The following is a 22,612-nucleotide window of genomic DNA, read 5'->3' as shown; positions in this document are numbered from 1 at the left end:
AGTAAATAGGATTACAAAAGAAACCAAATGTATTGAAATACTCTTATAAAAATATTTTTTTACAAAACAAGTTCACATACTCCAGGTTAAGAAATCCCTCATCTACCCAGGCTCTAAAATTATTTAACTGAGGCTATAGTCATCAGTAAATGACAGGCTTTCATTTGAACCCATGTCTTGGGACTGTTGTCACCCTTTTCGTCTCAATCATAGGACTTATGATTATAATGTATGCATTCTTAATAAAGGGAAGCTAGGTGGCTAACTAGAGAGAACACTAGGCCCGGAGTTAGGACGACTCATCTTCCTGAGTTCAAATCCAGCCTCAGACATTTACTAGCTATGTGATCCTGGGCAAGTCCCTTAACCCTGTTTATCTCAATTTCCTCATCTATAAAATAAGCTGGAAAAGGAAATGGCAAACCACTCCAGTATCTTTGCCAAGAAAACCCCAAATGAGATCACAAAGAATAGGATAAAATTGAACAACAACAACTACTTCTGACTATTGCCACCCTTTCCATCTCAAACATAGGACTTACGATTATGATGTGTGTATTATTAATGTGTATGATTGTGTTATAATTTGTTTGGGTTACTTATCCTATGAAAATGTAGATTTAAACTTAGCCTTTTCTGATCTTGTAACTTGTTTGTTTGGTGTTCATTTTTCACTTACACCTATGTATTATTTTGAGTCACATAAGAAGGCTTTGCTGTTTATTCTTATGCAAATTGACAAGAGCCTTTTTACACTATTTTGAGTTATGCTGAAGATTCTAGCACTTATTGAAGCAAAGGATATATATTTTGATTGAAGTTTATTGTGGAATACTGAACACAGTGAAATTATTGGTGATTTTTAAAAGGTAGTTATTCTAATTCTGGACATTTATGTGTAGCAGTGTAGTACATTATAAGAAGTACTGGCCTCATTGTTAATTAACTTCTGTGGGCCTCAGTTTTTTTATCTATAAAATGAAGGAGCTGGATTTGATGATCTTTAAGGTTTCTTCCACTTTCCTAAATAACTGGGAGATTTGTGTGCCAAAATTGATTTGAATTCCTACCATTCTAATACAAAGCAAAGCAAGACAAATCACTAGATCCTAACTTTTATTCATGTGCATATGAAAAATACTGTACTAAACTTTGAATTGCAACAAATAAACTCATTAAGGATAAACTCAGTATCAAGGTATTGCAAGTATCCTAAGTAGCTATTTATACACTTCAGTAATCTTTGTAATTGGCTTGTCTTTTACTGCCATTAATTAGATGATGTAGTATTCCATTAATAAGAGTGACACACCTCAGCATTTTCACCTTTAATTACAGACTTCAGTAGGCACTTGGGTTATTGACAAAATGGCCTAAATATTGTCTGATACACACATATATTTTTGTTGTCTTTCAGCATCCTTACCCTTCTGAAGAACAGAAAAAGCAGCTGGCACAAGACACAGGCCTCACTATACTTCAAGTGAACAATTGGTAAGTAATTTGACGTTTCCATATAATCAGTATTCGAGCCTCTGGCAACCTGCAGCTAATGTTTTGCATTAAGGAGACACACCCAGTCATTGCAGCTTTCCCTAGTGGCTTGTTGATGCAAAGGTGAAAATGGTCTGTATTCATTGACAGAAGGCACTGAGGAATTTTAATACAAGTGTGGAAAGTACAATGTATTTACTCTTTTTTTTTAAATAGTTACATTTTAAAGCAGGAACTATACGGGCTTATCCAGAAAGATATTAAGATAACTTTTCCCCCTCGGAACAATCAGCAATTCAAGAAATATTGAAACCTGGGTTTACTAGAAAACCCCCAAGATCATTTTCTCTTATGTCAAGTTTTCATTAATGCATTAACAGCATCGAGATCCTCTTATTATCAATCAAGGAAACTTTTCTCCTCCATACAACCAACATATTGGAAGGAAGAAATTCTTAATGTTTATATTTGAAGAAGGCTATTCAAAACCTGATCCCCCTGAGGGGTGTGTAGTCTGACTCCTAAGTTAATGTTTAAGTTCTGAATTTTTGAAAGCCAAGATTAAGTACTGAATACTAGCCAACATCATACTGACATTGTATACCAGTGAGGCAACTAGGCTTTGAAAAAGTGTGATTTATTGTCTTTTCTGACTGCATTGAAAGCAAAGTTTTATATTGTAACTCAGAGCATCTCTTTGAAAGGTGTAGAAAATGAATACCTTGTAAAATAAGTGTAACTAGTTAATTGTATTAATATTTTAGATTAGTTTGTATGATTGAGAAATCTTTTCTATTTTGAAATAAGATCCAGAAAAGGCTGAAAGCCCAATGAGGGGAAAGTATCCCATGGAATTCCAATTTGAAGATAGAAGTATTTTTTTCTCATTCAATAAGTGTCAGAGATTAATATTGCTGAATCACTGATTACATGGCCTAATCCATTTTAGTGAATAAATTTGTTCTAGATGTCCAATGCACCTACATTAACAAACCCTTCTCTGTTAGAGACTAGGAGCCTATGGGAGAGATTTCAGATATATTAAACCCCATTACAGAAAATGTAATTTCTGTCAATATAATCCCATGTATTCTTCAATTTAGTACTTTGGAGATAACGAGCTACTTACAATATATTTGCCTTTGGAGGATTAATTTATAAAGTGCCCTATCTGGGAGACACAGACAGACTCACACAAGCATTGCTTGTAAGGGTTATCAATTTCTGTGACCTTACAGCAGCCTTGGGAGATCCCTTTTTTTCATCCCTTTTAGTTAGTGGATAGGGAACAGAATGCTGGGTGTAGTAAGTATCTAAACATGTTAGTAGGCATCACGCTGGGGTGTGTGTGTGTGTGTGTGTGTGTGTGTGTGTTTTAAGTTACTATGGCATCTTATTTTTTTAAGCAGCTTTACAGTCACAGATTTTGACTCATCTTTTAAAATGTATTTGGGGTGGACGTGTTTTCTAGGTCAGCTTCTACATTTGCATATTCTTCCAATTTAAGCTGACTGCAGGGTACTTTTATACCATATAGGAGTCATATGAACTTAAAATGCCCCCTGAGAAATGCTCCAAGATTAAGGGGAAAGAGAGTATAGTAACTCCGTTAATGAGAAAGACAAAGTGTACTCTCTCATTCAGGTGATGTGTTGGCACATACCATCATCTCCTCTCCTCCTTATGGTTGCTAGCAAACTCGGTCTATAAACTTAGCTACCAGTGAAACAGTTCTCTTGTAAGCAGGTTTTCATGAGCAATAATAACCTTATGAGACATTTCCTGTAGATGAAGGAACAGGCTAGGTTTTTAGTAAATCTGAGAAAGTTACCAGTGCCATTTTCCTGAACTCTATAGAAATGCTGCAAGAGGGTACTTTGTTTTGTTTTGTTTTGTTTTTTTCTTTATTTCTCAGATCAAGTTAAGAATCAGGAATCTAGAGGAAAAGCTGCTTAATTTATATTTGTTTCTAATGCTATCATTGGAAAAGGAGGTATAGACAAAAGTACTCATATGATTTCCAAAAGTCATTGATTGTTTAAAAAACAAGAATTTTGAAATGAGTTTTAAAGTACAGTAAGTTATGCTGTCAATTTCACTATGATCTCAACTTTTAAACATATTACTTTAAGCACGTGACAAAATATTTTGGTTTCACTTTAAGAAAATGAATTTGGTATCTTACTATTATTACTGCTTTGTCTATGTAACTATGATATATGTAGAAAAGACATGTAAGTTTGGCTTGTTTGTATGTCGTTGTCCTGAATTGGACAGTTGTTTCAAATGTAACTCCATTGTTTGTGGAATTTTCTCTAAATCATTTGAATTTGCCTAGTAGAACAGGAATATTTTTTGGAAAAAAAATGACATTCCAGTGTTTGGTTTTGGTTTTAAAAGCTCCATGATCTGAAAATGAGAATATCCAGAAAGGCTATTAAGGAGACCGATGGTATAATAGAATCTGTAATTATATCACATTCACAAACTAAAAAGGAAAATAACCACTGAAAAGTTTTTTTGTTTTCCCTTGATGATAGAGGAGAATGTAAAGGGTTTCTGGCATTTTAAAAACTTGGTCATGGATAGAATACTTATCTAAAGAGAACCTAAGTTGCTTCTTTCTGAAAAAAAAAAAACCCATCAATTTTACAGTAGTTAATTTTTTTTTTGGTCAATTTATCATTATGTTACTCTGCAACAACTTTCTAAATTTCTTTTGGTCTTCCCCTTTAGATTCCGTGAAACTTCTTAACACAGAATGTGCTTTTTTTTTCTTTTCTTTTCTTTTTTTTTTTAGTACTGGGTACAGATCAGTCCCAAATTATTGGCAGCAACAAAGCATATGGGAATACATATAATGTACAAGAAAAATATAAATGCATGTTAGATCATTAGTCCAGTATTGAAATTTGGAGTTTCTAACATAGAAATATGTTAATTTTAGAACTGAAAAAATATTCTCTTTCTTTTGGTCTTCCTCTAGTTTTATTGTAGGACCTACTCTTAAGTTCTTGCAAATTTATCTTGCTGAGATGGGTTAAAATTCTGGATCCAAACATTTAAAACTATATAGATGATCATGAAAAATTACTCATCTCTCGAAATCTCAGTTTTCTCCTCTATTAAATAGGGATAATAATAATTGCAATACCGACCTCATAGAGTTGTTAGGAGGAAAGTGCATTGTATACCTTAAAGTACAGTTGAAATATGAGCTCTTAGAACTCAAAATCTTGTTTTTCTTCTCTTGGTTAATAGTTGTTCTTGGGCTGAAGAGAATGGATGTTCAATAAAAAGCAATGAGACATTTCCAAGTATAAAAGAAAATGTGGAGTAAAAGTGAAATAATGTTACAAGCTAAATATTGTTTCTGCCTAGAACACCAGTCAAAGAGGAAAGTAAACAAACCCCAAAAAGGTTCATCGGTAATTGTTACTATAATTTGGGGTATTAATTGATAGATTGTAAAAATTTACCAAAAAAATTGGCCCATGTATATACCAGGAAATTATATAAGAACTGAGGCAGTTATTCAGATAATGTCAGATCAAAATGTTTTATTTTTATTGCAAGTATATAATATTTAATTAAGTTTTTTCCTTTGCCTGTGACTTTAGGCCTGGGCTTACTATCATGAAAAACTTTTTTTTTTTTAAATAGAAAGTTATGGCCTAAAGATAGTGCATGTGTATGTGTGTGTACACATATGCATATATAGATATAGATATCAATATGTGTTTATGTGTGTATATATGTATTGTATAGCTATAGATAAAACTTATCTATACATACTCATATACATATACATATATATATATAAAAACACATAGATATCTATATCTGCATATCTGTATCTATATATATGCTTCACCTTTCCCCAAACTCCCTCCTTTCATCGTGTGGTAATCAATCAAAAGATGATCAATGATAGCTGGGTTTTTTTTGCCTTTTGTCTTTTTTTTTAAGTGGTACACAATTCTATTGTATAAGTAGAGAAAGGTTATTAAATATTAAGCTAGAAGTTTGCTTTATTCATTAAGATATTTATCTTTTTATCATTTTAATTTAAATCAAATGTGATTTTAGAATGATTGAGTACTGCTTTCAAACCCCTCAGAACTGTTTAAGCTGAATGTTAAAAGGAAAGGAGAGAAGATACTGGATCTCTAGTCGTCCTACACTGGCCAATGGCACCTTTTAAAATTTAAACCTTGAGTGTAGAACAGTGAAATGAAATACCACATACACATTTATAACTGTATGTATATGTGGGGAGAGGGCAGGCAGCTGGATGATGCAGTGGATAGAGTGCCAGGCTTGAAATCAGGGAGACATATCTTCCTGAGTTCAAATCTGGCCTCAGACATTTACCAGCAATGTGACCCTAGGAAAGTCACTTCACCCTATTTGTTTCAGTTTCTTTATCTGTAAAATGAACTGGAGAAGAAAATGGTAAATCACTCCAGTATCTTTGCCAAGAAATTCCTAAAGGGGTCATGAAGAGTCAGAAATGACTAAACAATAAACTCAAACGAGTGTGTGTATATATTTATTATGAATATGTGCATATATACATATATATTGTGTATTTATATTGTACCAGTGCCACACACATATGTAACATTTATGTATATGTTACACACACACCACACACAATATACACATGCACACATACTTGCACCAAATGTCATAGATAGGAAAATTCAAGGAAGAGAGTAGAAGATAAAGGCTCCTTTTCTTGTGATAAAAAGTTGGGCTCTTTGATTGAACCATTCAGCAGGTGAGATACAATCACTTATTAACTCAGCAGAGATCTAGTCCAAAGTTTATTGAATAATCTTGACAGTTTCCTTGTTTACTACTTCCTCAGCCAAACCCTCTGCCATTAAGGAAATGATATTAAAAGATTATTTCTTTATGCTCTGAGTAGGCAATGTGGATTTTATGTGTAAAAGTCTATCACATATGAAATACAATCTGTGTGTGGAGAGAAAATCACTCTCTATCAATATGTATATAAAATTCCACCAAGCATCTTAACATCTGAGGTGTCATTGTATGGGAACTTGTACTCTGGTACAGTTCAGATTTAGAGCTCATACCAGATTTCCTAAGTTCCTTCCTTCATTTACTGCCTTCAAAACTGCGGAGCATTCAGGTATTGCTTAGCATTTATTACCAGTTAAAAGTATGTTATCTTTAGCAGTTTTATACTACTACTGGCAGGTAGAATGTGAGTTTGTTTTAAGAAAATAGGATCTGTTTTATTATTGTAAACAGCTCATACTAGTAAAGGTCAGATTTCTCTTTGAATCATTGCAATAATCTATGAAATACTTTTATAAGTCATCAGAGATCCAGTAACTGTAGGTGCCTGTTTAGTTGTAAATGTTAAAACATTCACAAATTATCCCTTCAACTTCTGTGATCCAAAAATCAATCAGGGGTCATGAGGTTCCACAGAATTGTTCTGCTTTTTCTTACCACTATAATTTAATAATACATTTACAGATGCTGTTTAAACATTAAGCATAGATTGTTTTGTCAATAAAGTTAAGCAGACACATGACAGGAAAGCAAGGAAAGCATGTAGAAAAAGGTGTGCTACGTAAGAAGTGCTGTGTAATATGTTTGTTATTCAACAAGAAAATGAAAGTGAGGTCTAGTAAACCTTCCTTATCTGGGAATTATCCAGGGATAGAGCAAGTGCACAAAAAGTATTTTTGTTAAGCATGTGATCCTAGGTTTTGCATGCTTAAGAAATTCTGCAACCTAAATTTGAGTTAGGTTTTTCTAACTGAACCATGGACAGGTGCAATATTTTTTAAAAAAGAAGAAAATAGAGACAAAAAGCCCCAAACACATTTTATTTAATTTTTTCCCATGGAGTCTTAGCTAATTGTTATGCCTTTCACCTTGAATGTCAATTGTAATAATAACATTATGTTTACAGTCTCTTGCTCTGTGCTTAGATTACAGCAATCAGTAATGCTCACTAGATAAAATGCTGTCTAGTTACTCATAAAAAAATATTGAAATCAGTCAAAAAATGTTTAGCTTGCATATTGCCTGAGACAGTCCTGGAGAGCTGCCAGAAACCAAGGTATTATTAGAAAAGCTGAGCAAATAGCTCGCAGGGAGAAGAGCTGTGAATTTAGAAACCATCAGGTATTGTCATGTCAGAGAATCTTAGGAGTTCATCATAAGACACTTCCTTTGTCTGCAGATTTTTAAATTTCCAGTAAAGCAATCCTCTTTGAAAATGGTTTCAGCGCCAGTTAAAGTGTACTAAGTTGTCTATTTTTACATCACAAGTTTACACAGGGGCTTTTCTCTGCTGTGCAGATCACTTCATTAATACTCTGAAGCACTTGAAGACCCTTCATCCAAAGATGGTGTTCCTGAACCATGGGAGATGGAGAATTACTGTCCTTTTTGTCCCTAGGGCCTTACTTTCTAAGTGGAGAGGAAAGGTTTGAGACATAAGAAACTGATTTGTTTGTCTACAGCATCATCTAACTGCTTCTTATCTTCAGCTGAGTTATCTCTGCTGCCTTCTAGAACTTCTAGTGAGGACAGCCCAAGACCACAGACTTCTCGATGGGCAAAAGGAGCTTGTTCAATTATTAGAGCCCCTTCAGAAATCATTAGAGCACATTCATGCATCAAGGATCCCCAGTGTCAGCAGGGACCCAAGAGAGAGAGATTGGCTTGAATTAGTTGGGAGACTGATTCACTCTGTGTCACGTTATGTCAGAAATAAGCGTGATCCCACTTATGTCAAGGTGAAAGTCAATGGACTATGTGGTGTGATATGCTCTTAAGAGTATAGGTCAGCAACTGTCTCTTGTAACTCACTAGTCATTATATTGGTTATTTGGAACATATCATCTCAGTCTTCCTAATTACAAATGTTCAATCTCTTCCCTTTATTTTCATTCTGTTAGCTAATTTGACTATATTTGCTGAGGAAAATATTACAAGTGTTAGTGAAGACAGCCATCATATTTCAAGAAGGAAGAGATAAATTAGGGTTGAGGATAGCCCCTTCTAAGGCCTTAGTAACAAAGTTTCTTTCAGATTGCCAGGCAAATATATAATTCAAAAACAGCCTATAGGGAGGAGCTGTGGCACCTAATGAAAAGTACAATGGGTGGGGAGCAAAGAGACCTGAGTTATAGTCTTGACTATGTTGTTAACTTTGTGATGGGGGTAAATCACTTACATTGTTTCCAATTCCTAACCTGTAAAATGGGAAGATCTCTAAGGTCCTCTCTAAGTCCCAATCCTCTGTTTTTATAAAATTTGGGGAAAGAGGAAAATAACTACAAGGAGGAGGAAAAATGGCAAATAAAATCATTAGAATGAAGTTTGGTGATACCTGACATTCATAATAGCTCACATTAGTATGGTACTTTAAGGTTTGCAAAGCATTTTGCAGATATTTCATTTTAACCTCACAACAATTTCGAGAGGTAAGTGCTATTATTAGTTTCATTTTACAGAAGAGCAAACTTAGGTAGATGGTGGTTCAGTGTCTTACCCACAGTAGTAAGTATCTGAAGTCGGATTTGAACTTGGGTCTTCTGAGTCTGATTCGAGTTCTCTACCACCTAGCTACCTCTGGTGACAGAATTTAATCTAGATTGCCCAGAAGTAAAACAATCACCTCCTTAGATGCTAGAAGGCCAACAGGAAAATCAATTTAAAAGATATTTTTCTACATTTCAAATAAGCAAATCGTTGACTGTTGAACATAGGCTGTATAAAATTAAATATCACAAGACATGAAAAAACATGTTATATCATTTTAAACTTGTTAATAAACATAAATCAGTTGCTCTTTTAGCAGTCTGCTAGATGTCTCTGTGAGAAGATCATGACAGATAATGGGCTTGGTATTTCCAAAGTTATTGTGTAGCAAAATTTGTTTTTTCCTCAGGCATTCAATTTTTTTCTACAGTAATTTTGTACCTGACAAACTTTTTTCATCAATGCATTAATAATCTATAACTAATGGGTTGTCAGGTGTCAGAGAAGATTAGAAGACTCTTTAAATGTTATACATTTGCTCCTTTGCATAAGTTTTATGGGTCAGAAAATTTACTTTTTAAGTTTCATTTAAAAAAAATTGGCTCAACCCCAAGTTGACGGAAGGGCTTGATGACGTTACATAGGTTCTGCATGTAGGAGCAGATTCTAGGCTCACACCATGTGAATCAAAGGGACAAACAGCTCAGTTGCCTTTTATAAACACATTTCAGTATGAAAATGTTACTATTTTTCTTTTGAAAAGAAATTTGTCTTAGGGGAAACAGCCCTAGCAGAAAGGGGAATTCACTGTTTCTTAGCAAGTCAGGTTTAGGTCTATTCTTGTCAAATCTGTCTGAAGTATGTTTACATATAGTTTGCCTTTCTGGTATTTTCTGCTTGCACAGACCTGATCTCCACCTATTTTGTGTCAACAGTTGCTGGGGCTGGTGTATAGTGATTAACCATTAAGAACCAAAGCACCAACAAGCTGAAAACCATGCCCTCAGAGACCCTCTCTCTCACTTCCATCATAAACTTGCTTCAGGCTGCGCCTACATAAAACAAACTGCATTTTTGAGTGGTTAAAAAGTCAGAGTGAAATATTAAAAATGGGGCAAATGTTGCCTCCTTGTTGGATAAAACAATTTTCTCTTCTCAAAAATGAAACGGAGCCAGAGGCATAGGGGAAGGAAGTGTCTGTGAGGGCCAGGGCTCTGCTGGCTCTAGCCCAGGATACTCCAGTTTAAATGAGCTTTGGCTTTCTGGAGCAATTTAGGATTTTTTTAAGAAGGTGGAATGAGAGCTTTTTTAAAAATGCTAGCACCTTAGTTTTAAAATGAGGCAGTCTGAAATAATGCCATACGAACAGAGCAATGTCCCACTCCAGGGTTAGGCACAACAGCTGAGATCTTATCATGTTATTTGCCTCAAATATTATTTCCATCTTTTGAGTGTTGTGTGCATATTTGTATGACCCAGAAGTCTGACCAGTCTTTAAAATCCATCATACTCCTGATATAATAAGAAATACCTGAAGTAATAAGGAAGAAAACAAAACCTTTTCTTTATTCATTCTATCAATAGTCAGGTTTTGTTTTCCTTCTATAGTCTCCGTCTTCTTAACTGAAGGTTATTAAGAGAATGACAATCTAAAACTATGAGATTCTATGAATGATGAAAGGGACAACTGTTTACTTTCCTATGGCTTTTGCTTCAGGATTATCTAAGAAATTACTGACCCTATTAATTCTAATAGCCCTAGAGTGATTTTAATCTCTTTTCAAAAGTGGGATTAGGCTTAATATTGATTTTTAAAAATCAGTAGTTTCTAAAAATAATATTCCTTGAGAATTAAAATCACATTGAATGAAAATTTTGAAATCTCCTTTGAAAGGAAACAAATTGCTTATATTCAAACACATTCTATTCAAGAACATTGGTTCAAATATAGAATAGACTAATGAGTGGTAGTTGGTTGTTACAGGGCAGCTGTCTGTTAGGCCCTGGGAAATGAGCTGCTGGACAGAGTACATTGCCTACTTCCCTAATGCCACATCTGTTTTATCCATTTCTTGGGTCATTATTGACATAAGAGTTATCACAACAAAAGTTAAGTCCTATACAAAAGAGAAGAGGGAATGAGGAAATAGCCAGGGGTCTAGAAAAGGGGACAAGGAATGCACCCTGGCCTGTGTATTAAGAATGATAGGATGGAGATATATTTAAAGAGAAGCTGAAAAGACCACATCCTCTCAGAGAACAGAGGAGATGTATTTCCATTGCTAAACACTGCTTGTATGTCATGTTCACTAGGAAAAGAAAATGATAACAGCATGGTTCAATGGAAAGGGTGCTGTCTCTGGAGTCTGAGCTTGAGTTCAAATCCCATTTCTCTTTTTTACTTTATGTTCTTGGGCCAATCACTTGACCTTCCTAGACCTCAAATTCTTCATCTATAAAATGTGAGGGGGGAGTGGTGGGGAGGACTGGATGTCCTCTGAGGTCCCTTCCAGCTCTAGGTATGATCCTATACGTTATTTTGAAATGTAAAGGGAGGAGTCAGGCTATTATAACAACTTGCCTTCATTAATAGAATATCAACTATAAAAATGGCAAGTTGTATATCACTGTACATTTTGCATAGGTTTCTATTGAAACCTATAGCTATTTGGATAGCCTGTTCATATCCCATTCTACCTTTAGAAATAAAAAGTATTACTTAAATAGTTATCTCCGAGGTGATAGAACCGAGGTGCTTGGAGGAATATAACTTAAGGGTCCTTGAAATAATCTGATATTAGTAATAATTATACAGAGATAGGAGGAACCAGATGGTTCTCTTTTCCCGGGGTCTGAGGAAGGGATGATGCAAATTGGGAAGTGAATCTAGTTGAGGTGAAGGATAGCAGAGCAATGTTTCTAATATAAGGGACAGACCTTTCATCTTTGGTTACTGCACAAGGTAGTAGGGATATCAGGTTGCCATATGTGTCAGCTAAGTGGGACTTAGCCAAGAAATAAAGATGTTGGTCTGCTGTGAGACACAGGTCTAGTCCAAAAATTGGCCAAGAATTCCCTCTACGCAGCCTCCCCCCAAAGTGGTCATTCAGTCATTTATTGTTCAAGACCTCTGTCTTGTCTTCAAGACAAGACAAGGACTTGAGTCAAAAAGGTACTATCTTGGCTGAACTTGAGGGAATGGCCTTGCAGAAAGGTAGACACTGGGCCCCCTGAGAATAAATATAGAAACCTGTAGCTCTAAAGAAGTGAGGAATATGTAGTATTAAATAGGAGTTCTCAGGCTGTAGATCTAGGAGAGGCCCTTAGGGAATATGTAGTCTAAACTTCTCATTTCTCAGATAGGGAAATTGAAGCCCAGAGAGGTTAAGTGAATTTCCCAAGATCACACAGCTAATTGGCAAGGTTAGAATTTTAATATAATCCTAAATCTAAGTCCAGGGCTTTGATTTAATTTTGGGAAGAAAAAAAAACCTTCCCATGTACCGGCTAAGTAACTATTGTTTACAAATCAACAAGCCCATGAGGCCAGAGGCTTCTTAAGTAAAAGTGATGTTTTTGGTCCTATCAAAAATGCTTATTATACATGTGGGTAATTTTCAGGAGGGAAGTAGGTTAAATTTATTCTATTTTGCTTCAAAACGTACCTGGCCTACCCCTCTTCCGGATGCTTCTACTTCCAGGAAATCCTACCCATATTTATGAATTTTCAATGTATTCAGCCCTAAAGTAGCCCACAGCCAAACTGGCTTGGGAAATTGTCTTCTAGGGAATAAATAGTTAGCATAAGGAACTAATCAAATCAACATTTCCCATTTTTGCCATACCCTCTTAATTCCTGATATTTTGTTTTTCTACTGTCAGCTACTAATTAAAGTACTGAAGAATGATGAATCAAGTTATTCACAAATGGAGCCAGTAGGTACCCCCTCACTGGAAGCATAGTCAGATGTCTGCACTCTGGATTTCAGAGGTCTTGAACAATAAATGGCTGAATGACCACTTTGGGGGGAGGCTGGGTAGAGTGAATTCTTGGTCAATTTTTGAACTAGATGAATCTAATGGACACTTCCAGCTCTTTAATCCTGTAATACTTTGAAAAGGAAGAGGCAGAACATTCTTATGCTTTGAGAGGAAAAAGAATGTGTGGAGAGAAGGCATGGCAAATGATTTTTTAAAAGAAAATAACCATGGCAAAATAGAGAGACAACAGATTGAAGTTGAGTAGTCTGAGGAGCTTTATCTCAGTTGGCCAAAATAGATAGAATCTCTCTTTCCTGGCTAGGTTGAGTTTAACTGAGAGGCAAGGAGTTTTGGCAGAAGAAGCTTGGAATCAGACAAGCTAGGCTTGCATCCTAGTTCATCAGATGCTAGCTCTATGATTTTAGGCAGAACTTGGCAAACATCAGTTTTCTTACCTGTAAAATAAGGACAATCATACTCAAGCTGCCTATCTCATAGGGTTGTTGCTTTGTAAACTTTGAAGGATTATAAAAATGGGAACAATTATTATTTAGTCAGGGAAGCTATATTTCTGACTGGATAGACTCAGAGGCCTTTACTTGAAAGGGAAAGGTAGAAGACAGATGTGCTTGTGATTTTTTTTTATTAATTTATTTTGAATTATCAACAATCACTTCCATAAGCTTTTGAGTTTTAAATTTTTCTCCCCCTCCCTCTCCACCTTCCTCCCCTAGACAGAGTGCAATCTGATATAGGCTATACATATACATTCCTATTAAACATATTTTCACATTAGTGATATTGTAAGTAAGAATTAGAACCAATAGGAGGAACTACCAGAAAAAAGAAACAAAACACAACAGAAGAAAAAAAAATAGCAGATAGTATGCTTCGATCTGCATTCAAACTCCATAGTTCTTTCTTCTTTGTGGATAGCATTTTCCCTCATGAGGCCTTTGGAGATGCCTTAGATCCTTGTATTGCTGAGAAGGGTTAAGTTTATCAATATTAGTCATCACACAACGTGGCTGTTATTGTGTACAATGTTCTCCTGGTTCTGTTCACTTCATTCAGCATCAGACCATACAAGTATTTCCAGGTTTTTCTGAAGTCAGCCTGTTCATCATTTCTTATAGCACAATAGTATTCCATGACATTCATATACCACAACTTGTTCAGTCATTCCGCAATTGATGGGTGTTCTCTCAATTTCCCATTCTTTGCCACCACAAAAAGAGCTGCTTTAAATATTTTTGTATATGTGAGTCCTTTTCCTATTTGTATAATCTCTCTGGGATATAGCCTAGAAGTGCTATTGCTGGGTCAAAGGGTATGCACATTTTTATAGCTCTTTGGACATAGTTCCAAATTGCTCTCCAAAATGGTTGGGTCATTTCACAACTCCACCAACAATGCATTAGTGTTCCAATTTTCCCACATCTTCTCCAACATTTATCATTTTCCTGTTTTGTCATGTTAGGCATCTGATAGGTGTGATGTGGTACCTCAGAGTTGTTTTGATTTGCATTTCTCTAATCACTAGTGATTTAAAGCATTTTTTCATATGACTATAGATGGCCTTAATGTCTTCATCTGAAAACTGCCTGTTCATATCCTTTGACCATTTATCAATTGAGGAATAACTTGTATTCTTATAAATTTGACTTAATTCTCTATATATTTTAGAAATGAGGCCCTTATCAGAGAGACTGGTTGTAAAAAATCTTTCCCAATTTTCTGTTTTCTTTTTAATCTTGGTTGCATTGGATTTGTTTGTGCAAAAACTTTTCAATTTAATGTAATTAAAGTTATCCATTTTGCTTTTCATAATGTTCTCTATCTCCTGTTTGGTCATGAATTCTTCTGTTCTCCATAAATCTGATAGGTAAGCTATTCCTTGCTCTCCCAGTTTGCTTACAATATCAGCCTTTATATCTAAATCATGAACCCATTTTTACTTTATTTTGGTATATGATGTGAGATTTTGATCTATGCCTAATTTCTGTCATACTCTTTTCCAGTTTTCCCAGCAGTTTTTGTCAAAGAGTGAGTTCTCATCCCATGCTTGTGATTCTGACAGCAGGTTTTGACTAGGCTTGTGAAACTCTGTTCATGGAGTCAAGAGACCTGGATGAAAATCTAGATCCTGTCACTATTAGCTATGTGGCACAGGACAGGTACACTTTGAAGACATTGATATTTTGTCTCTCTTGGGCTCCAATCTGTAGGGAAAAGGAATTGGACCTGTCGGTGTCTGAAATTCCTTCTTGGTTTAGTGTATTATGAATCTACTAGATTAACAACTAATAGGTTAAGGAGATGGATCTGATTTTAGTCTGCATTAAGAAAGAGAACATGTATAGAAGGAGAGAAGGTAATAGTGATGTCATTCTCTACCCTGACCAGACATAACCTGGAGTACTGCATTCAGCTCTAGGTGCCACATTATGAGAGGGACATTGATAAACTGAACAGAATCCAGAGAAGACTATCTAGGTGAAAACTCTAGATAGTATGCCATATGATCATTTGGAAAAACTGGGGGTGTTTACCCTGGAAGATAAAGCTTACCTGAACCAGAATGATAGCTGTCTTAAAGAATTTGAGGTTATATAGAAAAGGGATTAGATTTGCTCTGGTTGGTCACAGAGGAAATAACTAAGAATAATGGAATCAAACCTCAGATTTACACATGGTATAAGGAGAAAAATAGTAGAGTAGTTGAGTAAAATGGGCTGCCTTGGAAGGTGATGGGTTTCTTCTCCTTAAAAGTCTTCAAGCAAAGCCTAAATACCTTTTCACATATGCTTTAGAAGGGATTTTTTTTTTGTTTGGGTTAGAGTCCATTAGACAAACTAGCATTTGAGGTCCTTTCCAGTTCTATGACTCTGATGACTCTTCTACCTCCATCCCACACCCAAGCCCTTTAAAAGGGCTACCACTGATTATGGAACTCCCACATAATCCAGTTCCAAGGAACTGGAAAGGGCCTTATTCATCATCTCCAAGAGATCTCCTCATTTTACGTATGAGGAAGGTGAGAGCACTGGACTTGGAGAAAAAAAGACTTGGGTTCAGATTCTGCCTTAGATATTTACACACAGTATAACCCTAGGCAAGTCATTTAATCTTTCTGGACCTCAGTTTCCTCATCTCAAAAAGAAGGGTCTGGCTTCAGGAAAATTCAAGGCCCCTTCCAATTCTAAATCTATGATCTTGTCATTATGTGATCCACTGAATTAGTAGAAAGACTAGAATAAAAACTCTGCCTCACAGCTCAAGGCATGTTCTATTGTACCATGAGACCAAAACTGGAAGATCAAATGAGATAACATATGTAAAGCACTTTGAAAACCTTAAAGGCAGCCAGGTAGCATAGCAGATAAGAGCTCTCACTCTGGAGTCAGAAAGACCTGAGTTCAAATCCAGTCTCACACACTTCCTAGTCACTTAGCCGCTGTCTGCTTCAGTTTCCTCAACTATAAAATGGAAATAATCATAGCGCCTACCTTGAAGAGTTATTGTGAGGATTAAATGAAGAAATATTTGTAAAGGACTTAGCACAGTGCCTGGCTGAGAGGAGGCTCTTAATAAATGCTTATTCCCTTCCTCTATATAATGCTAGTGATGATGATGATGATGACTGATGATTGATAATGATCAAGAGAATCAAATTCCTTGGCTGTTGTGTTAATCTCATATGACTATCTAAAAATGAAGTAAATGTTTCAAAAAAAGAAGACCCATACATGCTTAACAGCTCTTAAGTAGAATGCATGCAGTTAAGCACATTTTACATATAATTACTTAATACACTTCAGAGAAGCCATTTTTTAAAAATTCTATCTTTCTGTTGAAAGTTACATTTGCTATAGGCCTGATGGGACAACTTTGTCTTTTTGTCATAAGACATTCTCTTAAAATTTAGAATATAAATCCAGACTTTGTTTACACATTGAAAAATGAAATCTGGAGACAAAATTTAAAAGTTCATCAGTAATTTCTATACAGGCTAGAATGGGTACTTAGATAGTGAAAACATTTTTCATCATTCTTGAGGCTTAATATAGAAAAGCAGGGGATAAATTTATTTTACAGAATGTAGAGCCTAAAATAGTAGGGACTCAGGCTGGGTTATGCAAGTTGGTAGCAGGTATTAACAAATAGTGATAATCAGTAGCAGAATACTACTCTGCCATATAAATAAGCAGATAAAAAGGACAAGGGAAACTAAGTTTTCGAGAAAATGGAGGGTAGACTTAAGGGAACCACTGAGCATGAGAGAGGTTCACATGGTGCAAGGAAAGACTTTGGGTATCAGAGAGAGTCTAATTAGACTGAGACCTCCTAGTCAAGAAAATTCGGTAAACCATTTTCAGCAGATTCAGAGCTGCTGGTATCATATGACATTTTATAGAGCATAGTAGAAGCCTGGTCTCTTGCCCTTTTCCATGCTTCTATTTTTTACTTTTATTGGTTGTAGAACATTTTCTATGTGAACATACTTCCTATTTTGTATATTAGAAGCCTTGTTTTATGTATATCAAAGAGTTCTTTTAAGTAGGGGTTACCTATATTTGGCTTAGTGCTACTTTCATGACTTTGGGGGAGTAATTATTAGGAAACTATAGAAACTATGAAAAATGAATGGTTCTGCTTAAGAAAAATCTTGTCCTATTGTGTTAAAAAATTAAGGCATCTATTCTGTGCATTATTATGTGTATTAAATATTATTCACTTCAACAAACATTTATTAAGTCCTTAATACATTCAGAGCATTGTGCTAGATACTAAGGTCTGACATATATTAGGTTCTTAATAAATCTTTATCGATGTAGTGCATAACAAATTTAGGTAAGATGTGATGCTTACCTTCATGGAGCTGAGAGTCAATAAGTAGACAAAGCATGTAGGTAGAAAATTACAATATATAATGATACATGATATGCCAATGGGAAAGACAATAGGTATAGTGGAAAGTGCTAGACTTGTAGTCAGGAAGGTTAAGATTCAAATCTTGTCTCTGGCACTTACTAGTTATGTCACCATGGGCAAGTCAATTACCTTCTCTGAACCTTGATTTTCTCATCTGTAAAATGGGAATAATAATGCCTCCACTACCTCACAAGGTAATTTTGAGAATCAAATGAGATTGTACATTAAACAACAGAATTAATCTCAGTTATTATATAATTTCATAAAACTTAGAGCACTATGTAAATGTCAGTCATTGCTATTGTTGTTATTTTTATAGAAATTCAAAACTAAGTGCTCTGTTATTTCTAAGGGGGAAGATCTTTATAAATATGGGAGATCAGGGAAGATCAGAAGGCAGTGTGGTGCAGGGGAAGGAATACTGGCTTGGAAGTTAAAGGATCTCAGTTCAAATTCCCTCTCTGACATTATTTGTATAACCTTGGATGAATCACTCAGGCTCTTTGGGTCTCAGTTTCCCTATCTTTTTCCAGTTCTAGGGGTATAAACTTCTTGGAGAAGGTGGTATATGATCATAAGATCATAGATTTAAATCTGGAACGGACCTTGGAGGCCATTGAATCCAAATTCATTTTTCAGATCAGGAAACTGAGGCCCAAGGAGGTTAAGTGATTTGGAGGGTCATATAGTAAATAAAGTAGGGGCAGCCAGGTGGTGCAGTGGATAGAGTGCCAAGCCTGGAATCAGAAAGACCTAAATTCAAATTCAGCCTCAGATACTTACTAGCAGTGTGGCCCTGGGCAAGTCACTTTACTCTGTTTGCCTCAGTTTCTTCATCTGTAAAATGACCTGGAGAAGGAAATGACAAACCATTCCAGTATTTTTGCCAAGAAAACCCTAAATGGGGTCAAAAATAGTTGGACATGACTGAAACAACTTAACCACAACTACAACCACAACAAATAGCTAATAAGAGCTTGAGGCATGATTCAAACCTAGCTCTTTCTGACCCCAAGTCTAGTGCTCTGTCTGTTAAGCCATATTATCTCTTTAAATTGACCTTTAAAGGTAGAGAGAAATCCAATGAGTGAAGGCGAGGAGAGAAGACTACAAGAGACAAAACACTGGCCATATTTATGAAACTGTTTGGTTGGAGCATGTAGCATATGCAGGGAGGTAATGGAGAGTGCCTTTGGACTTTGAAGGGCCTTAAAAGCCAAAGAAAGGGGCTTTAATAGTTATTCTGTGTACGGTAAAGAGTCACTGAAGAGTTTGAATGGAGTAGATACATTGAGATAGCCATGGATAATGGAGATTACTCTAGCAGCAGAAGGATGGATTAGAGGGCAAAGAGAGTGGAGATGGGAAGACCTTTTAGGAGGCTATTACTCTAGTCCAAGTGGATGGTAATGAGGATACTAATGAGGGTGGTGAAGGTAGAAATAGAGATGGATGTGGGGATGAATGTAAAAGGCATTCTATGGGTAGAATTAAGAGGACTTGGTAAGTGATTGAATATGAGATGTGAGGGAAAAGGAAGGATCAAAGATGTCATGGATTTGACATTGAGATACAGGGTGAATGGTGGTGCCACTGATAGAAATAGTGATGCTAGACGGAGGATAGAACAGGTTTAAGAGGGAAGGGAATAACCTCAATTTTGGACATGTTGAGTTTGAGGGTCCCATGAGACTCAGGTGAAGATTTCATTAGGCAATTAGAGGGGTTGGTGATACAGGCTTAGAGCTCATACACATAGAGGTAGTAATTGAAGTCATGGAAGTAAATGAAGTTGCTAAAGGAGACAATGTAGACAGTCACTAGCAGAGAGCTAAGGACAAAACCCTGGATCTTATTATTTTATTAGAATATTTTCCACAAGAACAGAATTCATTATTTTATTAACCCAGTTAACAGCGTCCAAACTATTAATACATTATGCTAAAAAATCTTCAATGTCACACTTCACATCATTGTTTTTTTTCTTATATGGAACCTATATATAATTATTTCTGCTAAATTTAGAAGTATTACTTGGGTATGCTTTTAAGATAAAATATATCCTGTAATTGTAAATATGTTTATTGTATACTCTTCTTTTCATTGCTTTTTAGCCACTCTCACTTTTGATTCAGAGTGGAGGTGGCAAGAGAGAGCAGAGAAGCATTGTTATGGTGGGACCCCACTATTCAAAAATAAGAGCTAGTTCGATTTCCTATGTAGAAATATATATATATATATATAATGTGTATATATATATATATATATACTAATTAGTAGGCATTGATTTTAAGAGTAAAATAATGTTTTAAAACCTTGCTTTCAAGTAAAGCTTTAGGGAATGCATACCATACATATAATAATATAGTCAAAGAGTTAAGGTTTCAAAACCCAAAATGCAGAGCAGTGTAGGTATTTAAAAAAATGACTGCATCAAATGTGTCAGTAGTTATCAGTTGCTTTACTGAACATCTTATATGTAACCAATTTTCTTCATTGTCTGACAGAACTCCAGACTCTTCTATGATAATTTGATAAATACTTGATTCCATTAACGCCAGAGAAGTAAAACTGAACTTGAAGGGAAATCTTCTGATATCTCTGATTGATGGGCTTGCTGTAATCTGAATGAATTCTAATACTGTGTTTCTAAAGTGGGTGGGTAGTAGAGCATGTCTGCTTTCCCCCTTTCCCTCTCTGCTGTCTTCTTTTTGTTGTGCCACACCCCCATCCGCTGGTATCCTTTCTCTCCCCCCAAATCTCCCTCCAGCATTGTCAGTGATGTATTACAGTCTTGGAACTGTCTGTAAGTTTGTAGGCTGTTAGGAAGCTAGAAATGTTGCCAAAAACATGATTTCATAAGGTTTGACTTGAGATTGAGTCAACTTTCTTGAGTGTCTTGAAGCCCTATTTCACAAAGAAAGGGAGTGCAGAAAACTTGGAGCCAATGACTGTCAGTTATGGGTCATTAAGTTTAATAACTAACTTTAAAATAAAAAAGGTTGTTTTTAATAACTCCAGCAGAAGTTTTTGAAGCTTATTTCTCGTTTTAGGGGAAGAGAATATTTATATTTGGTGTAAGAGTGAAAACTCCCTAAAGAGTATAATATTTGTATTTGTTTTAGTATTGACTGAAGCATATATAGTATTACTTTCTGAAATATTATTTTAATATTTATGCATCATTTTACTGGCCTTAGTTTTGTTATTAGAAAGTTATTTTCATTCTTATTAAAGAATGGAGGTACATTTTATTAATGTATGTAAATATGTGTAACTGTCATCATAAAGAACAACTAACCATAAATGATACTTTCTAGGGTGAAACATGGTATACACCAAAAACATTTGTAACAGTGATGTTTCCTACCATGGCATGGAAACAATGTGTTTTCTTTGGTTTCATAAGCCTAGAATCATCACATATCTTAGGATATGTTTCAAAATGATTGAAATGTTGGGGTTTTCAAGACTTAATTGCACCAATACTTATGGAACTCCTCCCCCCCCATCATTTACCCCCTCCTTCTCTCTCTCTCTCTTTCTCTCTCTCTCTCTCTCTCTCTCTCTCCTAATTCTCTCCCCTAACCTCTCTCTTTCTCTCTCATATTTATGTGAAATTAACAAGGAATAACAAGAAGTCCTCTGAGGACCTGGAGCCTGGCAATGTTGAGAATTTTTTTTCCTAGACAAAGTTGAATTGGTAAAGTAGGATACACCTAATAAAAATGTATCTTTAAAAACCAAAAAGAAGTTTGGAGGAAGTATGTCAAGAAGTCAACTTAGCCTATTGGTGACCATGATAACGAAACAAAGTTTTATCTACAACCCAATAAAACAGAATTTATTTAGGAAGCATAAAGACACAATTTTTGAAAGTGTGATTCTCTTATCATCATCTTATCATCATCATTGGAGGACCAGAAGGACCTCAAAGGGTCATAAGAAGAGGTATGAGAAGAGTAAATCCTTGTGAAAAATGTCACCTGTCATGGAACGTGAAACTAGGAAAATGTACCTTGTGGTTCGCTGTGTAACCAAAGTGTAATATTCTCTTAATTGCTTAGTAAATGAAAATAGTACCCTGATCCCTTAAAACTTAGGTATCCAAGCACTGGATATGAGTGCAACAAAATGGGGAGGGTGAACTAGAAACCAAAGGTCAAATGCAGATAGCTGCATCACTAGGTCTTGATTAGAAAATTATGCATATGATCAAAGACAGAAATTTTTTTAAAGAGGTATTGAATGAGCACTGGGTAAAAATTAAAGCTGTAACACGAGTGGCTCTCTGTTACTTCAAAGATCAAATAAAAGGTGTCCCCAAAGTCTTAGTACAGTTTTAAGCTTTAATAGCTTTTGGAAGCCAGCATAAAACCCTGTTTGGCACTGAAATCCTGGCCCCAAACTACCCTTCTTTTCATTTTAGAATATAAATACATTGTGTGTTGGGATTATTTCATTCTTTATATTTATCATCCACAGCATCTAGCATGATGCCTGCCACATAGTATGTGTTTAATAATTATTGATTGATTATTCAGACACTATTCCTTTTCACATATACTCTAATATAGCAAAATTGGCCTTCTTGTTGTTTCTTCCTCCCTCCTTCCCTCCTTCCCTCCTTTCCTTCCTTCCTTCCTTCCTTCCTTCCTTCCTTCCT

At 35.6% G+C, this 22,612-nt stretch overlaps 1 protein-coding gene across 7 annotated transcripts in view; it reads left to right on the top strand.

Annotated features, from left to right (window-relative positions):
• MEIS1 (Meis homeobox 1) overlaps positions 1-22,612 on the top strand; it is a 189,723-nt gene that overhangs the window by 156,472 nt on the left and 10,639 nt on the right. For all 7 annotated transcript variants that reach the window (XM_027865286.1, XM_027865289.1, XM_027865285.1 and 4 more), the window contains exon 9: positions 1,418-1,494. In XM_027865286.1, coding sequence (XP_027721087.1) covers positions 1,418-1,494 — 77 coding nt within the window. The remainder of the gene's footprint in view (positions 1-1,417; positions 1,495-22,612) is intronic.

Source organism: Vombatus ursinus, unplaced genomic scaffold (genome assembly GCF_900497805.2).
Source record: "Vombatus ursinus unplaced genomic scaffold, bare-nosed wombat genome assembly UNPS02014778.1, whole genome shotgun sequence".
NCBI classification, from domain to species: Eukaryota; Metazoa; Chordata; class Mammalia; order Diprotodontia; family Vombatidae; genus Vombatus; species Vombatus ursinus.
The sequence above is the reverse complement of the archived record's forward strand: the minus strand, read 5'-3'. Positions and strand labels throughout refer to the sequence as shown.